At 42.4% G+C, this 27706-nt stretch overlaps 1 protein-coding gene across 4 annotated transcripts in view; it reads right to left on the minus strand.

Moving 5' to 3' along the window:
- RAB34 (RAB34, member RAS oncogene family) overlaps positions 1–27706 on the minus strand; it is a 41095-nt gene that overhangs the window by 1523 nt on the left and 11866 nt on the right. For 2 of the 4 annotated variants that reach the window (XM_073670775.1, XM_073670776.1), the window contains exons 3-10: positions 21499–21590; positions 17625–17693; positions 16496–16597; positions 14764–14828; positions 9196–9247; positions 6099–6180; positions 4706–4796; positions 2685–2792 (exon numbers count right to left, since the gene is read on the minus strand). In XM_073670775.1, coding sequence (XP_073526876.1) covers positions 2685–2792; positions 4706–4796; positions 6099–6180; positions 9196–9247; positions 14764–14828; positions 16496–16597; positions 17625–17693; positions 21499–21590 — 661 coding nt within the window. The remainder of the gene's footprint in view (positions 1–2684; positions 2793–4705; positions 4797–6098; positions 6181–9195; positions 9248–14763; positions 14829–16495; positions 16598–17624; positions 17694–21498; positions 21591–27706) is intronic. The other 2 variants (XM_073670777.1, XM_073670778.1) reach the window with 2 other exon arrangements.

Below are 27706 nucleotides of genomic sequence, written 5' to 3' on the forward strand. Positions count from 1 at the left end.
CTACCTGTCTGTTATTTCTTAGGCCCATATTAAAAAAATTAAATAGTCCTGGAAAAAAACTTTTAAACTTCAGTATCTGAATGACAAATTTCCTACCCCTATAGAAACACATCAAGAAGTTAGGAAGCACATCATTGTTATTTGGATAAAAAAAATTTGCAAAGGTGACATCTATGGCTACACTGGTCTCAAAACATGAAGATGGCCGTGTCATATTGCATCTAATTATTTCAATGATGTCTTGTAGCGACTTGATCATTACCTATCTCGATGCAACCATGGTGAAAGAAAACAACCCTGTTGGATTTTTTGTCACTGTCGATTCCACCCCAGACTTTTTTATTAACAGTGGAAAGAGGTAGTTTGTCATCTGTTACTGAGAACTGAGAGAAAAAGTCAGTAGAGAGCTTCAGAGCTTTATACAGAGCCTGGATGGCAGCACACTTAGTGCCCGTAGGTCCATATTGTATGTTGTATAGTGTCTTACTATGAAATTATCCTCCCTTGAAGCAAAATAAAAATTGGCCTAATTTTTTTTTCCAGTGGGGTTAAAAAAAATTTCAGCAAACCTATTTATACCCCATATTAAACTTATGGAAGTACAATAATGCTCCAACAGATTTCTATGGGCCCATTTGAGAGGGTTCAGAAAGCATTAAAGCAGATGTCATCGAATTCAACAAGACAAGGTGTATACATTATTACATAGATCTCTGAGTTGATGAAGCTGGTGTACTTGCTTTCAAAATCCATGTAAGAATGGCTGTATTATCCTTTGTGAAAGTATCCCTGCCTGATATTAAAATGAGTTATTTTATGAGCTGCAGCTGGACTCCTAAAAAGCTCATTGTAATTTGAGTATTATACAGCTATTCTGCCATTTATTTTGAAAGTAAGTATACCAGTCTCATTGGGTCTAAGAGGTTAATTTATTAATGTCTGCAGCTTGTATGATGTTTTAATTTGGTCATGTGCATACACTGCTCAAAAAAATAAAGGGAACACTTAAACAACAGAATATAACTCCAAGTAAATCAAACTTCTGTGAAATCAAACTGTCCACTTAGGAAGCAACACTGATTGACAATCAATTTCACATGTTGTTGTGCAAATGGAATAGACAATAGATGGAAATTATTGGCAATTATCAAGACACCCTCAATAAAGGAGTGGTTCTGCAGGTGGGGACCACAGATCACATCTCAATGATTTCTGGCTGATGTTTTGGTCACTTTTGAATGTTGGTTGTGCTTTCACACTCGTGGTAGCATGAGACGGACTCTACAACCCACAGAAGTTGCTTATGTAGTGCAACTCATCCAGGATGGCACATCAATGTGAGCTGTGGCAAGAAGGTTTGCTGTGTCTGTCAGCGTAGTGTCCAGAGGCTGGAGGCACTACCAGGAGACAGGCCAGTACACCAGGAGACGTGGAGGGGGCTGTAGGACGGCAACAACCCTTGAGCAGGACCGCTACCTCCGCCTTTGTGCAAGGAGGAACAGGAGGAGCACTGTCAGAGCCCTGCAAAATGACCTCCAGCAGGCCACAAATGTGCATGTGTCGGCACAAACAGTTAGAAAACCAACTCCATGAGGGTGGTATGAGGGCCTGATGTCCACAGATGGGGGTTGTGCTCACGGCCCAACACCGTGCAGGACGCTTTGCATTTCCCACAGAACACCAGGATTGGCAAAGTCGCCACTGGCGCCCTGTGCTCTTCACAGATGAAAGCAGGTTCACACTGAGCACATGTGACAGACGTGACAGAGTCTGGAGATGCCGTGGAGAGCGATCTGCTGCCTGCAACATCCTTCAGCATGACCACTTTGTCAGTGGGTCAGTAATGGTGTGGGGTGGCATTTCTCTGGAGGGCTGCACAGCCCTCCATGTGCTCGCCAGAGGTAACCTGACTGCCATTAGGTACTGAGATGACATCCTCAGACCCCTGGTGAGACCATATGCTGGTGCGGTTGGCCCTGGGTTCCTCCTAATGCAGGACAATGCCAGACCTCATGTGGCTGGAGTGTGTCAGCAGTTCCTGCAAGATGAAGGCATTGAAGCTATGGACTGGCCGCCCATTCCCCAGACCTGAATCTGATTGAGCACATCTGGGACATCATGTCTCGCTCCATCCAACGTCACATTGCACAACAGACTGTCCAGGAGTTGGCGGATGCTTTAGTCCAGGTCTGGGAGGAGATCCCACAGGAGACCATCCGCAACCTCATCAGAAGCATGCCCAGGCATTGTAGGGAGGTCATACAGGCACGTGGAGGCCACACACAATACTGAGCATCATTTTGACTTGTTTTAAGGACATTACATCAAGGTTGGATCAGCCTGTAGTGTGTTTTTCCACTTTAATTTTGGGGGTGACTCCAAATCCAGGCCTCCATTGGTTAATAAATTTGATTTCCATTGATGATTTTAGTGTGATTTTGTTGTCAGCACATTCAACTTTGTACAGAACAAAGTATTCAATGAGAATATTTCATTCATTCAGATCTAGGATGTGTTATTTGAGTGTTCCCTTTATTTTTTTGAGCAGTGTACTTATGTTACACAGATGAAGTATTTTATGGATTGTGTTTAACTTTATTAGTAGTGGAACTTATCGTATATACCGTACATAACCTCCTACCAATTTATCAAAAAGTGAGTATCAGATGATTATTGTTACTTACTCACTACATCACCTATCCTTCGAGCATTAGATTTCTCCAACTCAGCTTGTACACTGGTTTCAAATGTTAAAGATGCCACCCGGAAAAAGAATTCCTTCACGTTTTCTCCTGGAAGAACATACATTTTTTTTTTTTTAGATAAATTAGAAATTTCTCAGATTTTTTAGTAAATATTTTTATACAACAAAAAATTATATTTGCAAGTTTTCGGATCACAGAGTCTCTTTTGTCAGGCAAGTTTACAAATGAATAATGTGAGACAAGAGCACAAAATTTAGGAGATGTTATGATAAGACATTTGTGCGCAGGGTGGATGGGGTGATGAATCCTAAAGATAAGTCAAGGTAATAAAATTGAGGTTTTTGTTACAAATGGAAAGGTGATGGGAGCCATGACTTAAGACGACCATACACATAAGAATAATGTCGGCTGAATTTGAAAATATTGAGAAGTTTGGCTGACAGTCTAATGTGTATGGAGATGAAGGCCGAATCTTTGTCAGTAGAGATTCAATCAATCTTTACCGACATCACGTTGTTCGATCAATCTCCACCAACATCGTATTGTTCGATCAATCTCTACCGATCGCATTGTTCTCTTGTAGATAACCTGAAACCAGCTGATGGCTCTCAGAAAACAAAGGAGTGCTTGGCCAACGAGCGCTTCCATGTACGGGAGATAGCTGTCGCACGAATGATCAGCCAAAGCAGCTTTAATCGTTTAGTGTCTGGAGTCAGTCTGGTGGAGGTGTGAACTGGGTCCTTGTAGTGAGTCATAAATCCAGGTATTAGATTGAGTCCTTTTATCAAAAAGAACATCCTTTTTGGCTTTAATTCACAGATTTTTCTCTGTTTGATGTTTTTAAAGACTTTTAAATCTGTCATACTGTGTTCCATTCTGGAGAATTGTTTTCCCACATAAGCTCATTCCTTATAGTGTGTCTGTGTAGATTCATCCTCATTTGTAGTTTTTCCTTGGTTTCCCCAATATAGGTTCCTCCATGGCACCTTGTCCCAGTATCATGTACACCACAGGGAGGATGATTAGGTGAGCCAGTTGTTGATGATGTAAAATTAGTGATTATAAGCTGCACAGTTCTTTCTCTTTCATGTTCTACATGGATCGGGAGGGAAGTTAACATACACTTTTAATTTAATATGGACTAACGGTAAGGAACAGGCATCATCATGCTCTGGCTAGTGAGACTCCAGAAGAAAAAGGTTTTTAATGCCCTTGTGTAGATGATGATAATGAAGTAACAACAAACCTCAGTTAAATAATAAACTCCCTATTAATGGTCATTAAAGGCATTTCCTCAGTCACCGGTCAGAACTTTCCAATGTCAATTACTCACTTTCCCAGTGTCCAGCCTTACCTCCGACACTCCTCCAGTCGTTGTTGACATCCTGAAGTGGTGATGTCACGACTACAACACACATAATTGCTGCAGCTAATCACTGGTCAGTGTAACTGGCTTGAGACAATGAGCCTAGTGATTGGCTGCAGTGGTCACGTGACCCGTATTCCTGTCTGCATGCCTATAATTAAGGAAAACAAATATTGCTGGAAAACCCTTTTAAAGTAAGTTCACACCCTGCGGAACTAGACTTTAAATGGCAAAATCAACCTAAGTTGTAGTCTGTAGTCCATTTATTCTGCTTATTGTTGGGGGTTAGAACCCCACAATTCAAACACAGTTTTCCAGGATTGACCTGTCCTCTTGGGTGCAGCAGTTAAGCTCCTATTGAAGTGAATAGGAGCTGAGCGGCAATACCCAAGAAAGGCAAGCCAGTCTCCATCTCTGTACATTTGGCAACAGCAGGAGGTGAAAAAAGCTGTTAGGTTAGATTTCCAGGTGTTGACCTCCACTGATCTGATACTGATGACCTTATCCTAAGGATAGACCATCAATATTTAAGCAGTGGACAATCCCTTTAAGTCCTAAAAAAGTTTTCATACATTGAAAATTACATGTTTAAGTCAAGGATGCCCTTTTATATGAGATAACACCTTGGACGTACCTGTCAGTGAGGACACAGACCAGTATTCTGCCTGCATCTCCTTAGCCACCTTCAAGGCGTCCCGTTCAATGAGAGCATACTGAGATGGGGTCTGTCGGGAGGAAAAAAAACAGCATAACCAGATCGCTAGGTGATGTATTAAGCCAGGTAATAAAATGTTAAAAGTTGAAATCTGAACATAAAAGCAGCGCTTGTGTGAGGGAGAGGTTGATGAGAATCATCCTATATGGGATTACTGAAATTGAGCCCAGAGAAACATCCATTATATATCTTCTCACTCCAAATAAACCATTTGCTCTGCTCTAACCTCCATAGAGGTATGTTCTACACCACTGACGCTTTGCTGATGCTAGGCAGCTGCTCAACTAATACCATAAAACCTATTTCATGAAGCTCCACATTCTTGTGCTGATGTCACTTGTAGGGACAGCTGGGAGGTCCGGAGTGAGCGATGCATCAATAATGTTAATTTCCTCCCAGTAGCTATGCTTTCCAAACAACATTGGACCATTATTAACCTGCAGATTAAGCCTATATCTGCAGGTTAATAGCATTTAGGGACGCAACAGGTTTTCTTTAAAGGGAATCTGTCACCAGGTTATTGCCACCTAATATGAGAGCAGCATAATGTAGGGTAGAGACCCTGATTCCAACGATTCCCTTACTGGGCTGCTTGCTGTAGTTTTCATAAAATCACAGGTTTAACAGCAGTAAATTATCACTAGAGGACTAGTAGATCCATTGCCATGTAGTCCAACCTCGTCCTCAGCACTAATTGTCACCTTTCTGCCTATCCACAGTGTGAAGCTGCCAATCAGTGGTATGGGCGGGGTTATACAGAGCTCAGCGTTCAGAAAAATGCTAGATCTGCAGCAGGTAAAACAGTGATTCTATCAAAACTACAACAATCAGCCCAGTAAGTGACACATAGCTGGAATCAGGGTTTCTGCCCCTACATTGTGCTACTCTCAGATGGGCAGCAAAAACCTGGTGACAGATTCCCTTTAATTAATTACCTGTTCTACTCTACTGTTAGCCAATGCCAATCCTCAAGGAACCCTAATAAGTTAAGTTCTTGGATTTCAAAAAAATTGCACGTGTAGTATCATATTATTTTTGCAGTCCACAACTTGCAGGCCAAACTCAGACGTCCCAGTACAAACCATGATGTCCGGATTGGTCACGAGTCTACGCATCCAAAGTCAACAGCCTCATTGGCATATATAAGGATGTTGATTTCAGGTAAGGTGACCAGTGGTCATCATGGTCCATACTTGGACCGTGTTTCACAGATGTCTGAATTTGGCCTCATCTGCATGAGAATTCCTTAAAAACATGACTTGATTTGAGAAACACTGTTCTAAAAGCTGTGGTGATGTAAGACATTACTTACAGTGAGATCTTTCTTGGAGCCAACCAGGAATAGTAGCACAGAAGAAGGGTCATTTTCCCTAAGAGCATCCTGAAGCCACTGCCTAGTAGTAAAAAGAACATCAATTAACAATAATTCCAGAGAAGCATGAGTATATGTTCAAAATATACAGTGCCTTGAAAAAGTATTCATTCCCCGTGGTCTTTTCCACATTTTTTCACGTTACACTCACTAACCTAAATGTATTTTATTGGGAAGTTATGTGATATACCAACACAAAGTAGCAAGTATTTGTGAAGTGTAAAGGAAATGATCCATGGTTTTCTAATTACTGTATTTTTCGGACTATAAGACGCACCGGACCATAAGACGCACCTAGGTTTTAAAAGAGGAAAATAGGAAAAAAAAAATTACGCAAAAAATGTGGTCATGATGCCCTGTTATGGGGGATGGGGTCTGCTGCTGACACTGATATTGGGGTAATGTCCCCCAATTCTGTTAATATCATCCATCCTGGTATGTATGGCCCCTTCTTCCTGGTATAAGTGGCCCCCATCCCATCCTGGTATGCATGGCACCCCCTGTGCCCCCATCCTGGTATGCATGGCACCCCTTGAGCCCCCATCCTGGTATGCATGGCACTCCTTGAGCCCCTATCCTGGTATGCATGGCACCCCTTGAGCCCCCATCCTGGTATGCATGGCACCCCTTGAGCCCCTATCCTGGTATGCATGGCACCCCTTGAGCCCCCATCCCCCTCCTCTCTCCTCCAGCGCTGTCACACTCTGCTGCTGACACTCACACTGTGTGAGCCGCGCATGTCAGGGCGTGCATGGCCTCCCTGCCATGCGCCCTCACACAGTGTGAGAGGCTGTGCTGGAATAGTCACTGCTCCCCACGCCGGGACTCTGTGTGTGGGGAGCAGTGACCATTCAGTCTGTTCAATAGCCGGCACACTGTACCGCATCGCGGCTCCTGTGCCCGCTATTAAAGACCATGGATATTCACTACAACCCATGGGAGTGGTTGTAGGGAATAGTCATGAGCTTTAATAGCGGGCACACAGACCGCAGAGCGGCAGCAGGAGCCGTGCTGCAGCTCCAGTGTGCCAGCTATTAATGAATATTCATTTCTCTTACTCTCCACGCCCATGGGCGTGGGGAGCAGGGATTATTCATTTTCTTTAGTAGCGGGCACAGTGTAGGTTGCAGCAGGCGGCTGCTGCCTCCTGTGCCACGCTGATTCCCCGTTGCCGCTCCCCCACACCCACCACCACCACAGCCATGTATATAGTATTCGGACTATAAGACGCATCCCCACTTTCCTCCAAAATATTGGAGGAAAAAAGTGCGTCTTATAGTCCGAAAAATATGGTATTTTACTAATATAAATCTGAAAATTGTGACGTGCATTTGTATTCAGCCCCCGAGTCCATACATTGTTGAACCATCTTTCGATGCAATTTGGTCTGGACTGTGACTGGGCCATTCAAACACATAAATATGCTTTGATCTAAACCATTCCATTGTAGCTCTGTATGTTTAGGTTTAAAGGGGTTTTCCCACGAACAAAACCTCATTTTAATCAATAGATCTTGGAATAATAATAATTTCCACAATTGAATGCATTCAAATGTGTTGAGATAATCTTATAAATGTGCCCCTGTGTACTAAGTAATGGCTGAGTCTGACCATGTACAGAACATGGTATAATCATACCACATCTCCTGGGCAGGAAGGGGAAGCAAAAAATTATACAGACATTACAGCAGGGGATCACAGCTGATTCTTTTTGTGAGGTAAAGCATTTCAATGCCTGTTTTTAAACAATGTTTTACTTCAAAGAAAGAATCATTTGCGATCCCCTGCTGTAATGTCTGTATACTCTTTTGCATCCTCCACTGCCCAGGAGATGTGGTATGATCAGACCATGTTCCTTCACGGTCAGACACAGCCATTACACAATACACAGCAGGGGCACATTTACAAGATTATCTCAGCACAGGGACATTTTATTTAAACACATCCAATTCTGGAACTTATTATCGTTCCAAGATCTATTGATTAAAATCAACTTTTGTTTGTGGGAAAACCCCTTTAAGGTCGTTGTCCTGCTGGAAGATGATCCTACGCCCCATTCTCAAGTCCTCTGACAGGTTTTCCTCCTTGATTACCTAGTATTTAGCTCCATGCATCTTCCCATCAACTCAGACCAGCTTCCCTGTCATTGCTGAAAAAAGCCTCACCACAGCATGATGCTGCCACCACCATGTTTGACGGTGGGGATGGTGTTATCACGGTGATGTGCAGTATTAGCTTTCTGCCACATATAGCGTTTTGAATTTAGCCGAAAAAGTTCTACTTTGGTCTCATCTGACCAGAGCACCTTCTTCCACATGCTAGCTGTGTCATCTACATGGCTTTTTGCAAACTGTAAACAGAACTTCTTATGGCTTAGTTTCAAAAATGGCTTTTTTCTCGCCACTCTTCCTTAAAGGCCAAATTTGTGGAGTATACAACTAAAAGTTGTCCTGTGGACATATTCTCTCACCTAAACTGTGGATCTCTGCAGCTCCTCCAGAGTGACCATGAGTTTTTGCTGCTTCTCTAATTAGTAATTAGTGTGTGCTCTTCTTACTTGGGATGTCAGTTTAGGTGGATGGCCACGTCTTGGTAGGTTTGCAGTTGTTCCATACTCCTTCCATTTTTGGATAATGGATTAATTATTTTTTTTTATAACCTAACCCACTCTACAACTTTATCCCTTACCTGTCTGGTGTGTTCCTTGGTTTTCATGATACCATTTGATACCTAATGTTCTCAAACAAACCTCTGAGGCCTTCACAGAACAGCTGTAGTTATACTGAGAATAAATTACATGTGTACTCAATCTGCTAATTATATGACTTTTAGAGGCAGTGGGTCACTCAGGATTTTATTTAGGAGTATCAGACTAAAGAGGGCTGAATACAAATGCATATCACAATTACATAAAATCCCAATAAAATACATTTAGGTCTGTGGGTGTAACATGAAAAAATGTGGAATAGTTCACGGGGTATGAATACTTTTTCAAGGCACTGTAGATGTGACAAACAGACCGGTGAGAAATCACTTACTTAGTATGTTCCAAGGATGAAATATCAGTCAGATCAAAGGATATAACTATGGCTGAAAATCAGAAAAACTTGATGTTAGCATTCGTATGAGAAGAAATAATTTCTAGAAATTTTGCAATAAGGCACATGTACTAATTCTGTTGTTTCGCCTATGGGTGCATTAGTACTTTACTACACTAAACATCAATTTAGGAATACAATATAATGGCTGGTTGTACCTGGCGTAGATTTCTGCTCAGAAAAATGTGGGAAACATCTGTAAATAAGTTACCTTGGAAGTTGGAACAGATTTTACAGAATACATCTTTTTTTGCAGTGAACAGAATAATTCATTTACTTTCTACAAGAAGCATAATAATAGGGTACTTCTCTTTTGTACCAAACATTTTGAGAACCAATTCAGTTTTGGCCTTAAGGGACTAAGTAAAAAAGTAATTAAAAAATTAAGAAAGATTGTAAAAATACTTAAAAAAATCACAAAATAAATAAAAATATTCAACCAATTAATAGGTATATTTAAGTAAAAACAAAAATAAACAAAGTACACATATTTGGTATTGCCACATCTGGAACAACCCGCCCTATAAAACTGTCACACTAATTAACCCCTTCAGTGAACACTGTACGAATAATAAATTAAAAACTTGGCAAAAAACTATGCCTAAAAAATTGGAATAAAACAAGATCAAAAAGTCTAATAAAATAGTAAAATAGATAAAAATAGTATCACTGAAAACGTCATCTTGTCCCGCAAAAAACAAGCCGCCATAAGCAGATAAATTAAAAAAAAGCTATAGATCACAGAATGTAGTGATGCAAAAACAATTATTTTTTTCTATAAAATTGTTTTTATTATGTAAAAGCGAGGGTTCTGCTCTTCTGACACATTAGGGGTTCTCCCAGTGGGTCATGGCACCCACAAACCATAAGAGAAAAATCTGCACTACAATATGGCACTCCTTCCCTTCTGAGCTTTCCTATGTGCCTGAAAAGTAGTTCCTAATTACATGTAGGGTATTGGCGCACTCAAGAGAAATTGCAGAACAAACTATGCAGTCCATTTTTCCTATTAGCCCTTATAAAAATTAAAAACTTGGGAATAAAACAACATTTTAGTGGCATATTCTTTCTTTACCGCCCAATGGTATAAAATTCTGTAAGGCACATGTGTTGATATGATCACGGCACCCCAAATGAATTCATTGAGAGGTGTAGTAAAATAGGGTCACTTATGGAGGGGTTCCACTGTTCTGGCACTTCAGGGGCTATGCCAATGTGACATGGCACTCTCAAACCATTCCAACAAAATTTGAACTCTAATATACCACTCCTTCCCTTTTGAGCTTTGCTCACCACACCTCTAGATAAGTTCATTGAGGTTTCTAGTTTCCAAAATGGGGTCACTTATGGGGGGTTTCCACTGTTTAGGCACATAAGGGGTTCTGAAAATGCGACATAGCGTCTATTCCAGCCAATTTTGCACTCCATAATTCAATTGGCACTCCTTCCCTTCTGAGCCCTGCCATGTGCCCAGACAGTAGTATTGGCAAACTCAGGAGAAATCAGACAACATATTTTGTGGTCCATTTTCTCCTGATACCCTCGTGAAAAGGAACATTTTGGGGCTAAAGCAACATTTTTGTGATTTTTCATTTTCACGACTCAATGTCGTGAACCCTGTGGGTTCAAGGTGCTTGCCACACCTCTGGATGAATTCCCTGAGGAGTATAGATTCCAAAATGGGTTCACTTGTGGGGGGTTTCCACTGTTTAGGCACATCAGTTCCAGCGAAGCCCCTAAAGAGTTAATAAACTTCTTGAATGTGGTTTTAAACACTTGGAGGGGTGTAGTTTTTAAATTGGTGTCACTTTCAGGTATTTTCTGTCACATAGGCCCCTCAAAGTCACTTCAAATGGGATTTGGTCCCCAAAAAAAATTGGTTTTGTACATTTTGTTTGAAAAATGAGAAATTGCTGATTAACTTTTAACCCTTCTAACTTCTTAACAAAAAAAAATTATGTTTAAAAAATTATGCTGATGTGAAGTAGACATGTTGGTTAAATGTTATTTATGAACTATTTTGTGTGGCATAAAAATTAAAAGTTTAAAAATTGCTAAATGTTCAACTTTTTTTAATTTTTTTTGATATTTTCATAAATAAACGTAAATCATATTGACCAAAATTTTGCATTAACATGAAGTACAAGATGTCACGAAAAAACATTCTCAGAATCACTGGTATACGTTGAAGCGTCAGGATTGAAAAATTTGGCCTTGTCAAGAAGGTGAAAACAGGCTTGGGAGGGTAAAAGGACAGATGGCATTTTTAATCATGCTGTTTAGTTTATCACAGAAATCATAAAAGCTGTCTAGTCCTTTCCTTGTGTTTTTGTGCAGTAGGCAGGGAAAATTATGCTCTGTGGCACTTTTATTTTCTTAATTTTAATTTTGTTTATTAGAAATATTTTGTTGGTGAGCCTTTCTATTATGATATTTTTATCTTATGTATAAGATCTTCAGATCTTTAATCAGATTGTTGGTGGAGCTCACATCACACCTTTATTGTTTGGTTAGAATGTTGGGTTTCAGATGAAGGCAGCCTTCCGACAGTCTTTTCTGGGTTCTGCTGTGCAAGCAGAACATCTCTACTAATTCCTTATTAAAGGGTTTGTGCCATGTTAGAAGTTATCCCCTAGCCGAAGGATAGAGGATAACTTTCCGATCCACTGAGACCCCCACCAATCCTGAGAACGAGAAGAGCGCCAACTGAACGGAGCAATGGTCAAGCATGAGCATTTCTTCTCCATTAGTTTTTCATGGGACTGCCAGAGATAGCTTAGCAGTGTTAAGCTATTATTTTTTAACTAGATGGTGGCCCGATTCTAATGCATCGGGTATTCTAGAATAGGTATGCGGCCGACCGGGCGCAATCAGCAAAACGGTATTTAAATTTGGCGGCAATATCGGTGATTGGTCACGGGTGGCGGCCGCGACCAATCAGCGAACTGTGTTAGTGAGGACCGGAGAGCTTGTTTAAATTTGGCGATAAAATCGACTAATCAGCAGAGCGTTGTTTAAATTTGGCGGCAATCTCGCTGATTGGTCTCGGCCGGCCGGCGGCCGGGACCAATGAGCAGAGCGGTGTTTAAATTTGGCGCCAAAATCGCTGATTGGTAGCGGTCACTGGCGGCCTGCGGCCGCGACCAATGAGCAGAGCGGCGTTTAAATTTGCCGCCCATCTGGCTGATTGGTCGCGGTCGGCCACCACGACCAATCAGCAGAGCGGCGTTTAAATTTGCCGGCGATATCGCGTATTGGTCGCGGTGGCCGGCCGCGACCAATCAGCAGAGCGGCGTTTAAATTTGGAGCCCATCTCGCTGATTGGTCGCGGTGGCCGGCCGCGATTAATCAGCAGAGCGGCATTTAAATTTGCCGGACATCTCGCTGATTGGTCGCGGCCAGCCACCGCGACCAATCAGCAGAGCGGCATTTAAATTTGCCGGACATCTCGCTGATTGGTTGCGGTGGCCGGCCGCGATTAATCAGCAGAGCGGCGTTTAAATTTGCCGCCCATCTCGCTCATTGGTCGCGGCCGGCCACCGCGACCAATCAGCAGAGCGTTGTTTAAATTTGGCGCCAATCTCGCAGAATGGATGCGTCTGGCGTCCGCGACCAATTAGCAGAGCGTTGTTTAAATTTGGCGCCAAGCTCACTGATTGGTCGCGGCTGGCGTCCGCGACCAATTAGCACAGCAGTGTTTAAATGTGGCGTTAAAATTGGTGATTGGTCGCGGCCGCTATTTAAATGTGGGTTATTGCCTGTGCGGCTACTTCCGCTGCGAGAAGCCGGGACATGAGCGACTGCTCGCAGCAGAAGTATACCGACCCGCAGCGCCACTCCCCGGTCCTCCCTTGACACCCTACCCGCTGATGTCCCCACAGTATCTGCATGGTGTTACAAAGGTCCGGACATTTGTGTTAAAAATCGCTGATTGGTCGCTGGCGCTGCCCGCGACCAATCACCGATTTGGGCGCCAAATTTAAATATCGGCCGCGACCTATCACCGATCTTGGCTCCACATTTAAACACCGCTGTGCTGATTGGTCGCGGCCGATATTTAAATGTGGCGCCCAAATCGGTGATTAGTCGCGGGCAGCGCCAGCGACCAATCAGCGATTTTTAACACAAATGTCCGGAACTTTGTAACACCATGCGGATACTGTGGGGACATCAGCGGCTAGGGTGTGAAGGGAGGACCGGGGAGCGGCGCTGCAGGTTGGGATACTTCTGCTGCGAGCGCCCGCTCATGTCCCGGGTTCTCGCAGCGGAACTATCCGCACAGGCAGCGGCGCTGACATCCATGCGGCTAGGGTGTGAAGGGAGGACCGGGGAGCGGCGCTGACATCCAATTGGTCGCGGCCGCTATTTAAATGTGCCACACAAATCGGTGATTGGTCGCCGTCTTGGCCCGCGACCAATCACTGATCTTGCCGCCAAAGTTAAACACTACTGTGCTGATTGGTCGCGGACGCTGCCCGCGACCAATCACCGATTTGGGCGCCAAATTTAAATATCGGCCGCGACCAATCACCGATCTTGGCTCCACATTTAAACACCGCTGTGCTGATTGGTCGCGGCCGATATTTAAATGTGGCGCCCAAATCGGTGATTGGTCGCGGGCAGCGTCCGCGACCAATCAGCATAGCGGTGTTTAACTTTTGCACTAAGATCAGTGATTGGTCGGGTCCGAAGACCGCGACCAATCATCGAATCGTCTTGGTGAGGACTGGGGAGCGGCGCTGCCTGTGCGGGTACTTCCGCTGCGAGAACCCGGGACATGAGCGGACGCTCGCAGCAGAAGTATCCTGACCCACAGCGCCGCTCCCCGGTCCTCTCTTCCGCATGGAGGTCAGCGACGCCGGCGGTCCTTCCGCTGCTACCGGCCGGGAGATGAGCGCCTCGCGCCACTCATCTCCCGGCTGCATCTCCGTCCCGCAGATGGGTCCGGCGGTCGAGGTCCTTCTGCTGGTACCGGCCGGGAGATGAGCGCCTCGCGGCGCTCATCTCCCTGCTGCATCGCTGCTGAGCTCCGTCCCGCAGATGAGCCGCTAACGGCCGCCATCTTTTTTCAGAAACCCCGCGGCGCTGATTAGCCGCTGCCGGACCAATGAGCGACGCGGGATTTCCTGGACAGACAGACAGACGGGATAAGATGATTATATATATAGATATTATTTCATCCCTCCATATTATCATGGGCAGCACGGTGGCTCAGTGATTAGCATTGTTGATCTGCAGGGCTGGGGTCCTGGGTTCAAATCTCACTAAGGACAACATCTGCAAGGAGTTTGTATGTTCTCCGTAGGTTTCCTACGGGTATTCCTGTTTCTTCTTCCACTCCAAAGACATACTAATAGGGTATTTATATTGTGAACCCCAATGAGGACAGCGAAGACAATATCTATAAAGAGCTTTGGGATATGATGGGTTCATCATAATATAAAAGTGTATAAAACAGTATTAAAATGCAAATTCTATAGCTGTCAATCAACATAGTGATGAACACACCCTGGGCCCCTCTGTAGTAAGTGGAAGCAATGCATTTAAATCTTTCTTGTCCGGCTGTGTCCCATCTAATTAAAAAAAACAACAAAAAACACATATTTAGTACATGTAAGTGAAAGTGGGTGACTTACTTATATATACATTTTTGTGACCCTACAAGATTTGTAATTACTAATAAGGAAAGTTCATGGAAATTAACTCCTTTTACATCAGAATATATTCAATATGTTGAAATATTCACTAAGCACTAAATTAAATGTCACAGAAGAGTATAAAATATCAGTCAGGGTTTCATCCAGAACAGTTGAAGGATTTTTTTGTCATTTGTATGCAATCCATTTTTTACAGTAACAGCTATTAATAATTTACAAGACCATTTACAGTTTCCTATATTACAAAATTGCAATGTACCCATAAAAATCAGATGTTATACTGTGGCTCTGTATGGCATCCAATTTTTTTTTTGCTCACCCATATACTTGAGTGGGTGAGTTTCATCCGATTTATGGAGGAAACTAGTGCATGCTGATTTTTTTCGCATGCAGATTCGGTCAGTGAAAAAAATCTTTCATCTGCACCTCCCCATTGAATAACATTGGACCTGTCCGTTTTTTTTCATGGACAGGACCGAAAATGCGATGTGTGAACGAGTCCTTACAGTTATATCCTCCACAGTACTGTATATCCACAGCAGTCACTTATACAGTAGGATATGGCGTTGGAGAACATCCTTAACAAAATTTAAAGTCAGATCAATTTTCACCTGGAAAGTAATACAAGGATTTTTTTTAATAAAAGCCCTTTTAATGACTAGTAGTCCAATATTTAAAGATCTCAAAGTGCTGGTCCAACTCCGGAGAAAAAATACTGACCGAATACTGAACAAATACTGATAGTGGGGCCGGAGCCTAAGGCTATGTTCACATGTTGCGTTTTTGCTGCGTTTTTTTTAAATGCAAATTAAAAGCTGCTTTTTGCCGTACCAGCAACCACTATACGATTTCAGAAATCTCATGCATACATAGTTTTTTTTCCTGGGGGTATGTGCAGACGATCAGTAAACGCTGCGGATTGGACGCAGTACACTTGCGCTGCATGCAATCCGCAGCGGCCAGATGTTACAGCATAGTCGATGGGATTTGTACAAATCCCATGCCCACTATGCGTTCTCGTGCTCCTGCGGATCACCCGCGGAGACGGACATGCCGCGCGTCTTCACAGACCGCAGCATGTCAATTTCTCTTGCTGAGACGCTGGTCTCCGCTAGAGACATTCTACCAGTGCAATGGATAGGATGCGATGAAGCTGCATGGTTCAATGAACACATGCAGCTTCACCTGCGTGCAACGCTTTGAACGCAGCGTCAAGTAAGCTGCGTTCAAAGCGCTACAATTCCTGACGGTGTGCACATACCCTAAAGCTTGGATTTCACAAAATCTGCAGCATACATTGACCTGCGGTTTTGAAATCTGCAATATGTCAATTTATGCTGCAGTTTTCAACATAGTATTTAAATGTGCGAGAAAGATCACTGCATTTTCAAAACAAAATCCGCAGCGAAAAATCTTATGTGTTCTTATAAGCAAACCTTATTATGGAGGAATACACGGAGTTTATAGTATTTGGCTACATCAGAAACATATTTTTAAAATGACTTAAATGGTTATTTCGGGATATCTGTATGATTAGAACCAAAATCCTTATGAGCAGATGTATAATGAGTTATTATACTTACAGTTGTAAACTAAAAGGAATTCCCAGGATCTCAAACCTCTCCATCTCAAAGTCCACCCCAATTGTAGCCTTGTAATTTTTATCAAAGACATCTTTGCAGAACCTTTCAAAAAAAACAAAAACATAAATAGTTTTAAAAATGTACAAAATTGCAAGAGACCCCAAGGCTGGGTTCCCACAATGAGGATTTGGTGAGTTTTGATGTTGCACATTTTTTGCACCTATTGCATTTTTTGTCTCTTGTTGGTATGTCATGTATTAAATAAAGCTTCTTTGTTTTTGATACTTTGGCGTGTTATTGATACGGTCATGTATGGATTACACTTGTTTTTAGTGCGTTTTTTATTTGCGGAATTTCTGCACCTAATACAAGTCTATGGGGAAAATTTGCACATAAAACTCAGCGTACCCGCAAGAGAAATTGACATGTTGCGGATTTCAAACACGCACCGCAGGTCAGTTTACGCTCCGTTAAAAAAGCTCAGTGGGCATTAGATTATTTCAACTGTAAGATGCTGCGTTTTTGACACAGCAAAAATATGAAGTATCAAAAACTCACATAAAAACTCTTTGCGGGCACATAACCTCATGTTCAGCATTTGGTGAGTTTTTTACCTCAGTATTTGTAAGTCAAAACCAGGAGTGGGTGATAAATACAGAAGTGGTGACGTGTTTCTATTATACTTTTCCTCTGATTGTTCCACTCCTGGTTTTGGCTTACAGATACTGAGGTAAAAATCTCACCAAATACTCAACGTGTGCACATGGCCTTAACTATACCTCGTAGTCTAAGGCCGTGTCCACACGTTCAGTATTTGGTCAGTATCTTACCTCAGTATCTGTAAGCCAAAATCAGGAGTGGAACAATCAGAGGAAAAGTATAATAGAAACACGTCACCACTTCTGTATTTATCACCCACTCCTGGTTTTGACTTACAAATACTGAGGTAAAATACTGACCAAATACTGAACGTGTGAACGTGGTAAAATAGTCTCTAAATTAACGATTTCCCGATGAGCAGTTGCAGTCAGAGAGAGGATGAATAAAACACCAGATAAAGATGTGATCTTAGTGCAGGATAACAATTTTCATGCTGCTATTTTTGAGGAACAAAACATCTGGCTCGTACCTATTTATCATACATGTCTTGCCCACGGAAAGATCTCCGACCACAATAACTTTGGAAATTTTAAATCTGCTGGGAAAGGAAAAGAGACATAAATACAAACAAAATGATGTCAATATGATACATTATTAACTAGTAACTGGGAGGCATCTACATCATGTGTTATATACACTGATCAGCCATAACATTTGCACCCCTTGCCTAAGGGCAGGTGCAGATGACTGTGTATTCTCTCTTCCGGGAGAATCGGGCCAATTATGCTAATCACACTCTTATCAGAGTGTGATCCAAGTGTGATCACCGTGTGATCCGAATCTCTTGGATGAGGAGAAGATGGAGAAAAAAAATTCCTCGATCTTCTCCATTCCATCAATCCATGGAAATTGGACTGCACTCAGATGTAATTTGAGTGCAGTCCGATGGTTTCCACACACTCATTGCCAAGTGCGATCCAAATATTGGATCAAACTTGGGCATACAGTGACTTTTTTTCCTCGGACTGACTCAGTCCAAGCGAAAAAATTTAACATGCGCACGGCTTCATAGACTAATAATGGACCAAAAATACAGTCGTCTGAACCTGCCCTTATACTGTGTATATCTCCCTTATGCCTGATCCATTGAGATATAAACTCCTAAATGCCCTGTGTTATTTTGACATTAGGCTACCCAGTGGCAGCTAATATTGTCACCATTAGAGCTGCCACAGGGGTTGTCACCCCGTTTCTCCAAACTCCTGAATTCCATATATACCATTTGTTACTCAAGTAATTTTTTTTTTAAATCACTGTATAACCAGTACGCCTAGCAAGGTAGAAAAGCTGAGAGGAAGCTGCAGGCTGTAATGGCCACCATATTAGCTGTAACCCAGCTTTTATAGCAACAAATACAATTCAGGGCTCATTCAGACATCAGTAATTTTTCTTGTATAAAAAAAATGGTTTGAGTTCAATCAATGTTTCTGATCAGCGTGTCATAAGAGTTTGGTCAGTTATATATCAAAAATACCACGGCACTGAAAAATTGCAGGTGAAAACACACAAACTTTATTTAGTGCAGCAAAGAGTCTGTACAGGAGAACAGGGCAACGTTCCGTCAGAATGACCTTTATCAGGGCCATAGAAAAGAATCTGTCTGTCCTTTTCAATGGCCCTGATAAAGGTCATTCTGATCGAAACGTTGGCCTGTTCTCCTGTACAGACTCTTTTCTGCACTAAATAAAGTTTGTGTGTTTTCACCTGCAATTTTTCAGTGCCGTGGTATTTTTGATATATACATGTTGTTTTCTACCACTTGGAACGGATCATTTAATTGAACTGTTTAGTGCCCACCATATTATTTCTATCAAGAGTTTGGTCAGTGACGTTTTTACCATCAGATGATAAGAGTTTCATTAGGTTTTCTCGGATGCAAAAATAAACTGATGGAGGTTTCTCAAGATTCTCTTATCAAACAATCCGTGAAAAACAGACGGCACACAGATGGCATCCGAGTGCTGTCCAATTTTTTTCACAGACCTAGAGACTTGCATTGAGGGAGTTTGATCCAAGATTAGGATCAAAATCGGACACGTCGCCGTGATTTTGTGTGGACCAATAGGAGTTGTACCCGCGAAAAATAGAACACAGATAGAAGTCCTACACGAAAGATGGAAGTCTGAATGAGCTCTTATGGTTTGTTCACATGAACGAGGACTATTTCTATCCTCTGTGTCATCTCGGTCCATTTTGTTTCCATTCTAAATCCTTATTTTTCATTTATATTTAAAAAACAAAACAAAAACAAAAGTTTGTAAACTGTATAAACTTTTATCATTGTTGCTTAGTAATAGATCTATTAAAAACAGCTTCCATTTTTCATTTGTTTTTAACTCATCTCTATAGACATGAATGACTTTGAATAAGAAATGCACTGAGCTTAAAGGGGTTGTCTGGCCTTTGTTACTCTATGTGACTGCAGACTCGTGAATCCTCACACTGCGCACTGTGAGGATTCTTTGTTGCCAACACCGGGCACATGACCACAAGTATGCGATTTGCAAACTTGCAGTCACATGCCGACTAGATGAGAGCGGCCTCGCTCAATGTAAGTGTATTGAGCGAGGCTGGACAAGTCTAGTTGGAATGTGGGCGGAAGTATACAAATCGCATACTTCCGGTCACAAGATCGTCTGCTCCAAGCACCGGGGAATCCTCACAGCGTGCAGTGCATGTGATATGAGGATTCACAAATCTGCAGCGACATAGAGCCACTGAAGACTTGTACCCTAAAACCGAACAACCCCTTTAACCGAAAAAAAAAATATTATGTGTGAATAGTTCTATTAAACTCTATGGGTCAGTGTGTTGCCTGTGTTAAATATTGAGAGTACGTTGTTGAGTGAATTTGCCCCAAGAATCAACATTATGAATTAAATTAAAGCAACATCATACTTTTACCCAAATACTGTGTATGTCACTATTAATTTAGTGGTACTCTTGATCTTGATTCTTGCCACTAGTATGCAGCGTACTGCGGCCTTTATTATTAATTTTTGTATCAATGTACCTGTCCTATAGGAGATGCTCGACATGTAACTAGTTAAGTATTTTTCTTCTTCCAGGAAGTAACTCTGGCTCCAGAGGTGGAGCATCATGTTGGCTGTCACTATGGTAAAGATGACGCCATTGTCCTTCTGCACTGACACTAATACTATGACCTGCAGAGAGAACACATGCACCAGGCCACACACCCAAAATGAAAATATTTGGGAAAGTCAGGGTGGATCAGAATGAGGAATAGGAATGTTGTTGTGAGCAGATCATACAAGGCCGTCACTGATCTCTACAAGGAGGAGAGAAGCCATGCACTCATAATTACAGAACGTCAGCTCCACGACCTGAACACTGAAGAAACTAGACAACTGCAACAAGCAGCATTGTTCTTTCGGAGTTTTTTCACTGCTTTCTTTTTTGTTTGTTTTAAAAAATGATGAGGTGAGAGGTGAAATATATAAAAAGGTCTTAAGTCTGTTTAAGGTTTTTAAAAGTTTACAAAATTCTTAAGCCAGTTTTTTTGGGCTTTAAAAGGTTGCAAATGCCAGTCACAAAGTAGAAAGGAGCAATGGATCAAATAATCAAAATCGACTGCACTACTAACTGCCTGATGCACATTACCATCAGACCAAAAGATACAAATTTCCTTTAAGGCTATGGTCCCACAATGAGTATTTGGTGAGTTTTTGATGTAGAATTTCTGTAGCATTTCTGCATCAATTAGCTAAATTAGGTCACTTTGTGTTTTTGAGTGAGATTTTTTTTTTACATGGGTTTTATTGCATCTTTTCAGCTGCAGTTTTTGACTCTTTTTGGCATGTCATGTTTTTAAATAAAGCAGCTTTGTTTTCGATATTTCATGTGGAAACGCCCTAAAAAAACACATATGCTGGGTTTTTTACCTGTGGATTTGACTCATCACATTCAAGTCTATGGGGAAACCTAGACTCAGATAATACTTTTTTTTCATCATGGCCTTATCCATCATAAGCCAGCTGGATTAGGTACTGCGCCTTTAACCAGTTAATGTACTCTGATCACTCTTCCCATCATAGACAACTGAGGGACTGTTTTGGTTGTCTGCAATTGTAACTATTCGGCCACGGCCCCACCATCAGTATTCGGTCAGTATTTTTTCTCAGGAGTGGGAGAAAAAAACCAGGTGAGGAACAATCAGAGGAAAGGTATAATAGAAACACGTCACCAATTCTGCATTTATCACCCACTCCTGGTTTTGGCTCCCACTCCTGAGAAAAAATACTGACCAAATACTGACCAAATACTGATAGTGGGGCCGTGGCCTTCAGCTGAAAGTATACATGTTTCATTCAGACTTTGCTTACCCCACAGTCCCTGTTCTCTGCTGCTTACAGGCACCGATGACTTTGGAATGAAAGGCGTCTCTGGTGTGAAGACATGCCTCCTTTTTGAAGCACTGAAGAAACAAAAGTAAAACACAAATTATTCTAATTTAAATAAAAAAATTATGAAGTTTATTTTTGCTAAGTGTATCTAGGCTTCTGCCACATATAATATCTAAGTGAATGTTCAATTATTATTATTTTTCTCATCTCCATTAGGGCACGGTTATTATCAGTGACTACAGTTTAGGTGCATTATCTAATGTCAGTCTGAAATTATTTTTTTATATCGCTCAGTACAAGTTTTTTTTTACCAGCTCACCACAAGCTCACCTTTTACCGTAAAGACTCCCATAGACATTGACCTAAAAATGGCCAAACCTGTCGATATCGGTTGACATCTAATGTATATCGGGGCCTCTCGACCTCCTCTATAGATGGTGTCGGGTGGACCTGGCATGTCTGATTTCAGACTGCTGATCCTTTTGTTCTCCGGGACATAAACCACTGCCAGAAGTCTGGCAGTGACTATAGTACAGGACACAGGAGCGCTCGGCTGTATATGGGGGAGTCAGGGGAGACAGATGTTGGCTGAACTCTTGTTCGGCTGACGTATATTTATTGTGAATAGAGAGCTCAATAATAGAGGAATTATAAACTACGAGCATGTAAATCCCCACTAGAGAAAAAGATTTTTAGAAAAAGAACACAAAGACTGAAGTGCGTATACATAAAATATCTTTATGCCATCTGATAATCCCTTTATTCTAAGATATTCTCCCCTAGAAGTAGTTTTCTGTCAGATTCATCCAAAATCTTTCAGAATAAAAACTCTGCAAGCCTCTCTATCAAAAAAAGAATACATATCGAGACACAATCGACCCGCATAAAAGTCTATAATCAATGAGGTTACCGCTCTAGAAAATGACAACCATAATCTCATTTCTTCTTCTGCATTGGTGTTATTATGAGGTCAGGTGGAAATGAATAAGTAACTAGTATTCTGTAGGTGCTCCTATACACTATATGGATAAATGTATTGGGGAACACGTCTTGATCATTGAATTCAGGTTTTCCATTCGGTCCCATTACCACAGATGTATAATATCCAGCCCCATGCCATGCAGTCGGCCTGTACATTTTTGAGTGAATGGCTACTTCTAAAGATTACACTCACACTGATACCAGTGCACAATTTTTGTGCTGATATTTTGTGGATATTTGGGACTTTGCTGACATTTGGGCAGCGGGGATCCGGCCGTCAATAAGAATGACGTTGGAAGTCCTGCCCTGTCGATAGAGCAGGGCAGAAAAGAAGCCTTTGCTCTGTCGACGTGACATCAGCACAGGCAGCTGAATCGCCGGCAGGAGCGGTCTGTGCCAGCGCCTGGCACAACAGGTAGGTAGGTAGCAACTACCTGCCTGTTAGTGCTTAGGTACATTTTTTGCTTTTCACAAAGTCCCAGATATCCCCTTTAATGCCACAGGAGGTTTGGACTCTGCAGTTATGAAGTCAGCAGAGCACTGGATCTCAGCACTCGTTGAACCAGCTCACTCGTCGCATTTCCTAAATGTTTCCACTTTTCAATAACATCACTCACAACTGATGGTGGAATATTTATGAGGAAAGAAATCTCATTAACTGACTTCTTACACCAGTGGCCTTCTATTACAGAACGACAGCATTGCGAACTTTATGCCATGAGTTTCTAGGACCAAGCAGCTGCATGCAAGCCATACATCACCAAGCACAATACCACATGTCAGATGGAGTAGTATAAAGGCTCTGGAGCAGTGAAAACGTGTTCTGTGGAGTGACGGATCACAATTCACTATCTGGCAGCCTGATGAACGAGTCTAAGTTTTGCAAATGCCAGGAGAACATTACCTTCCTGACTGCATTATGACAGCTGCAAAGTTTGGTGGAGGATGGAGAATACCCTGGGGTTGTTTTTCAATAGTTGGCTTAAGACCCTTAGTTTCATGAAAGAGAAATCTTAATGATTCAGCATATCAAGTAATCTTGAACAATTGTATGCGTCCAACTTTGTGGGGAACAGTGTGCGGAAGGCCCTTTCCTGTTCCAGCTGGACTGTGCTCTAGTATACAAGGTTCATAAAGGTACGGTTGGAAGAGTTTGGTTGTCACAGGGATATCGCAACAGAGAGTGGCCAGAAGATTGCGGCGTCTGGATACACAAAACCCTGCACTTATTAGATCTGCTTCACCTTCCTTTTAGCAATGCAGATCTTACTAGCTCTGTTGTTGCAAGGGTTAATCGCTTCTGTCTTTCTTCTGGAGCTCTCCATCATGAATTGTCTCAGCTGTTCTGTGTTGGCCACTCCTTTCGGGTATAAATGCTCACCCCTTGCACTGTGTAATTGCTGGTGATAGTTTATCACTACCTGGCTTGAAGTTGAAAGAGAAGTTTAGTGTTTGGAGTAAGCGGTTGGAGATTTCTGCATGAAGTTGGTTTGTGTGTTTATTTCTCTATCCTCAACCCATTTGGTTTCCCCTCCTATTCCTCCCCATATTCCCACTCGGTTGTTTTGTGAGTGTATTTGTATGATAGTAGTTTTTTTTATCCCTGTCTGTTTACCCCTGTCTGTCTGGTTTGTGTTATCCTATACAATTCTATCCCATACCTCCCTGGGTGGGGGAGGGAACAGAGAGGAGTTTATATAGGAGTACAGCAAGGTACAAGACCCTGGAGTCTCCACCATCTGGGATAACCCGGGGGACAGGGATATCCTAGGGTTACCCTAGCTTGAGGTAGGTGCCCATTAACCCTTGCAATTATGTGACAATGGTGTTGGAGAACTTGACTGACCCCACTGAGCTCTTTTGGGATGAACTAGAAAAGAGATTGCGAACCAGGCTCTTTTCACAACATCGCCTCACAAATGCTCTTCTGGATGAATGGGAAAAATCCCCAAACATACACGCCAAAAGTCTTCCCAGAAGACAAGAAACTGTATTAGCTGCAAGGAGGGGTAAGAGAGGGAAACTCCATATTTATTTTTATGGATTTAGAATGGGATGTCATAAAAGTTCCTGTTGGTGTAACCTGCAGGTATTACAATACTTTTATCCATATTAAGTAACTTTCTGCAGTCTGTAAATTGTCTCCATTGGTGTTGGGCTGGGATGTCGGTGTTGTCTGCGCTCCAAGCCTGAGTTCTGCAGCGGAGAGAAAGTGAAGTGTAACTTCCTGTCTGGCACCAGCCATTAGACACTTTGCTTTGTTGCTCATCCTACTTGCATAGACATGAAGACCTGAGGCCACATGCACAACGTTGGGACCGCACAGGGTGAAAGCCCTAAAGGCTCAATAAGAAGAGCGAGTGTCACGTTACATAGTGGAAAAGAGCCTGGAAATAGAGATAGGACCTGTTATTGCAACACTACAGCTGACATGTCCTAGACTGTCCTATGCAAATACAACAGCAATAGATACATGTTATCCCTCTCATTATGGGGCATGTACAAAAACAATTCCAATTCATGTGCATAGTTTTTTTTTCTCCCACCACAACCCTGTACATGATTTTCCCCTAGGCAAAATGCCATCCCCTACCCCTGTTACACACAGATTGACAACTTTTTACATGCAAACATGCAAACACACAAACATTTCACCATCCCTACAGGGTGTAAATATATCCAGTCGGCAATCTTACCGTGCTCGTGGCAAGGGATGGCGTCCCACTTGTAAAACATGATAGGAAGACCGCCACTCATGTGTATAAATGTAGTTTTCCAAGAGTTATTCCATCAGATCATCAAATAACCTCATAAAAGACACATTTCGGATCTACCCGAGCCCTTTTCAAACATAATGTTAACATATGAAAACTACTTTAATACATGTGAGTGCCGGTCTTTCTATCATGGTAATACAGGGTGGTGATACTCAATGTGGTAGTCTAGGGTGGTTATGAATAAATACTTTACATCCCTGGAGTGTTTAGAGCTCCCTTTGTCTGATCAGGGGATTCAAATATTCTGCTCCCCCACACATGACCATGGTTATACTACAATTAAAAAATAATACTTGCACATTGCAGAACAAGCCAACCCTCACAATGATAATTTGAAGGCATGTATAATTGCGGCGCCATATAGTTGCCAGTAAAGGCTAGTCCAATTTGGACCCATCAGATAGTACAAACCGTCTCTTCTGATCAGGGCTGTGGAGTCGGTAAGCCAAACCTCCGACTCCGACTCCTCAATTTCCATGACACCGACTCCAACCCCGACTCCACGACTCCCTCATACATGGCTCATGTTTAAGTGATAAATTTACTGTAGCACAGATTCATCTCAGCTAAAAGTCTAGACCCTTAGATCAGGAATAGGACAGACATTTATAGGACATTTCATAACTTTCCCAAATTCTTGTGAAAAAATATTCCCCACAAACTGCATTGAACTACTGTACCCAATTTATTATATATTTTAGGAGTTGGAGTCGGTCCATTTTATACCGACTCTGACTCCACAGCCCTGCTTCTGATGATGAGCTAGAGCTGTTATTGCTGGGAGATGCTGACACGGACACTAACTAACGCTTTATAAGAACTGTTAGTCATTGTGTGACATGTGCATAAAAGATTTAGCACCAGCGGTGTACATAGAAATCACCAGACCCCAAAGCAAAATTCCTATTCGGACCCCACCACACCCCAGAAAAAAATATTTGATGTGGCAGGGTCAAGCATCACGACTTTTGAAAACAAGGAAAGGGATATGTTTTACATAGTAATTATGCTCCTTATGAAGCTCCGTTGTGTTCTCACCTACTATGATATCCCTTTCTTGACGTTTTAAAGAGCATGATGCCCTCCAAAATGCCCATCACACACAGTAAGATACCTCCACAGTGAATTCCCTCCCATAATTTCACCATAAAGTCCCCCTCTACATTCACAGCGTGACCCCAAAGTGTCTCCTGCCCAATAACCATTGCTCCCTCACACAAGTAACCACCCCATACACTATAATACCCCACACAGTATGATGCTCCTAAAGTGCCTTCCACACAGTATGATGTCCCCATAGATCCAATACACACAGTATGATGCCCCAGTAGCCCACCACACAGTTTTGTGGCCCTAACACATTATGATGACCACCACAATCCCCCACACAGCATGATGGCCCCCATAGCCCACTTCAGAGTATGCTGGCGCCCTGGGATCCTGGGTTCAAATCCCACCAAGGACAACATCTGCCAGGAGTTCTCTCCATTTTTACTTGGGTTTCCTCCTACACTCCAAAGACATGCTGATAGGGAATCTAGATTGTGAGCCCCAATGGGGACAGTGATGATGATATCTGTAAAGCGCTGTGGAATTAATGGCGCTATACAAGTGAGTAAAATAAATAAATCTTAGTGCTGCAGCTCAAAAGCCAAAATTAAGCGCTGCAGCTCTTCCATTCTCAGGATTAGTGGGTGTCCCAAAGCTCAGTCCCCCACCAATCATAAGGCTGCGTGCACACGATGCGTTTTTCATGCGTTTATGCTGCGGAATTTCCGCAGCGGAAACGCATAAAAAACGCATGGTAATCCGCACCCCATGGTCCCCAATGGCATTCCGCAATGTCAATGCACATGCTGCGGATTTTTCCGCAGCGTTTCTGCAGCGCTCATAAATCCGCAGCATGTTCATTAATTTTGCGGAAGCGCAGCGGAAGCGCCGCCATTGACTTGCATTGAGACGCATAGAATGCGCGTCTGTACATGTGTACAAGCGGATTCTATGCGTCTCTATGTGCGGATGGTACCCAGTTCTGGAGGAGAGAAGACACTTATCCAGACCTGGGTACCATTGTACCTGTAAAAAAAAAGAATAAAATAATAAATAAAGTTTATATTCACCTTTCCGACGGCTTCTCTCTGCATGCCGGCAGCGCTGAAGGACCTTCGGTGACGTCACAGTCATGTGACCACAGGCCCTTCACCGCTCTGTCTCGCGATATGCCGGCAGCCGGGAACCAGACAGGAACGAGCGCTGCAGCCACGCCGGGACATCGGGGGTGAGTATAGCTTTATTTTAAGCATTGTTTTATGGTCACACTATATAAATCCATGCCGTTTGCATGGATTTATATAGTGTTACCTAGTTGTCAAGCACTTTCCAAGTGATGCTAATCGCCTGGAAAGTGCTTGTCAATCTGCATGCGGAAA

Source organism: Phyllobates terribilis, unplaced genomic scaffold (genome assembly GCF_046119375.1).
Source record: "Phyllobates terribilis strain yellow unplaced genomic scaffold, ASM4611937v1 Scaffold_2__4_contigs__length_985480577, whole genome shotgun sequence".
Taxonomy (NCBI): Eukaryota; Metazoa; Chordata; class Amphibia; order Anura; family Dendrobatidae; genus Phyllobates; species Phyllobates terribilis.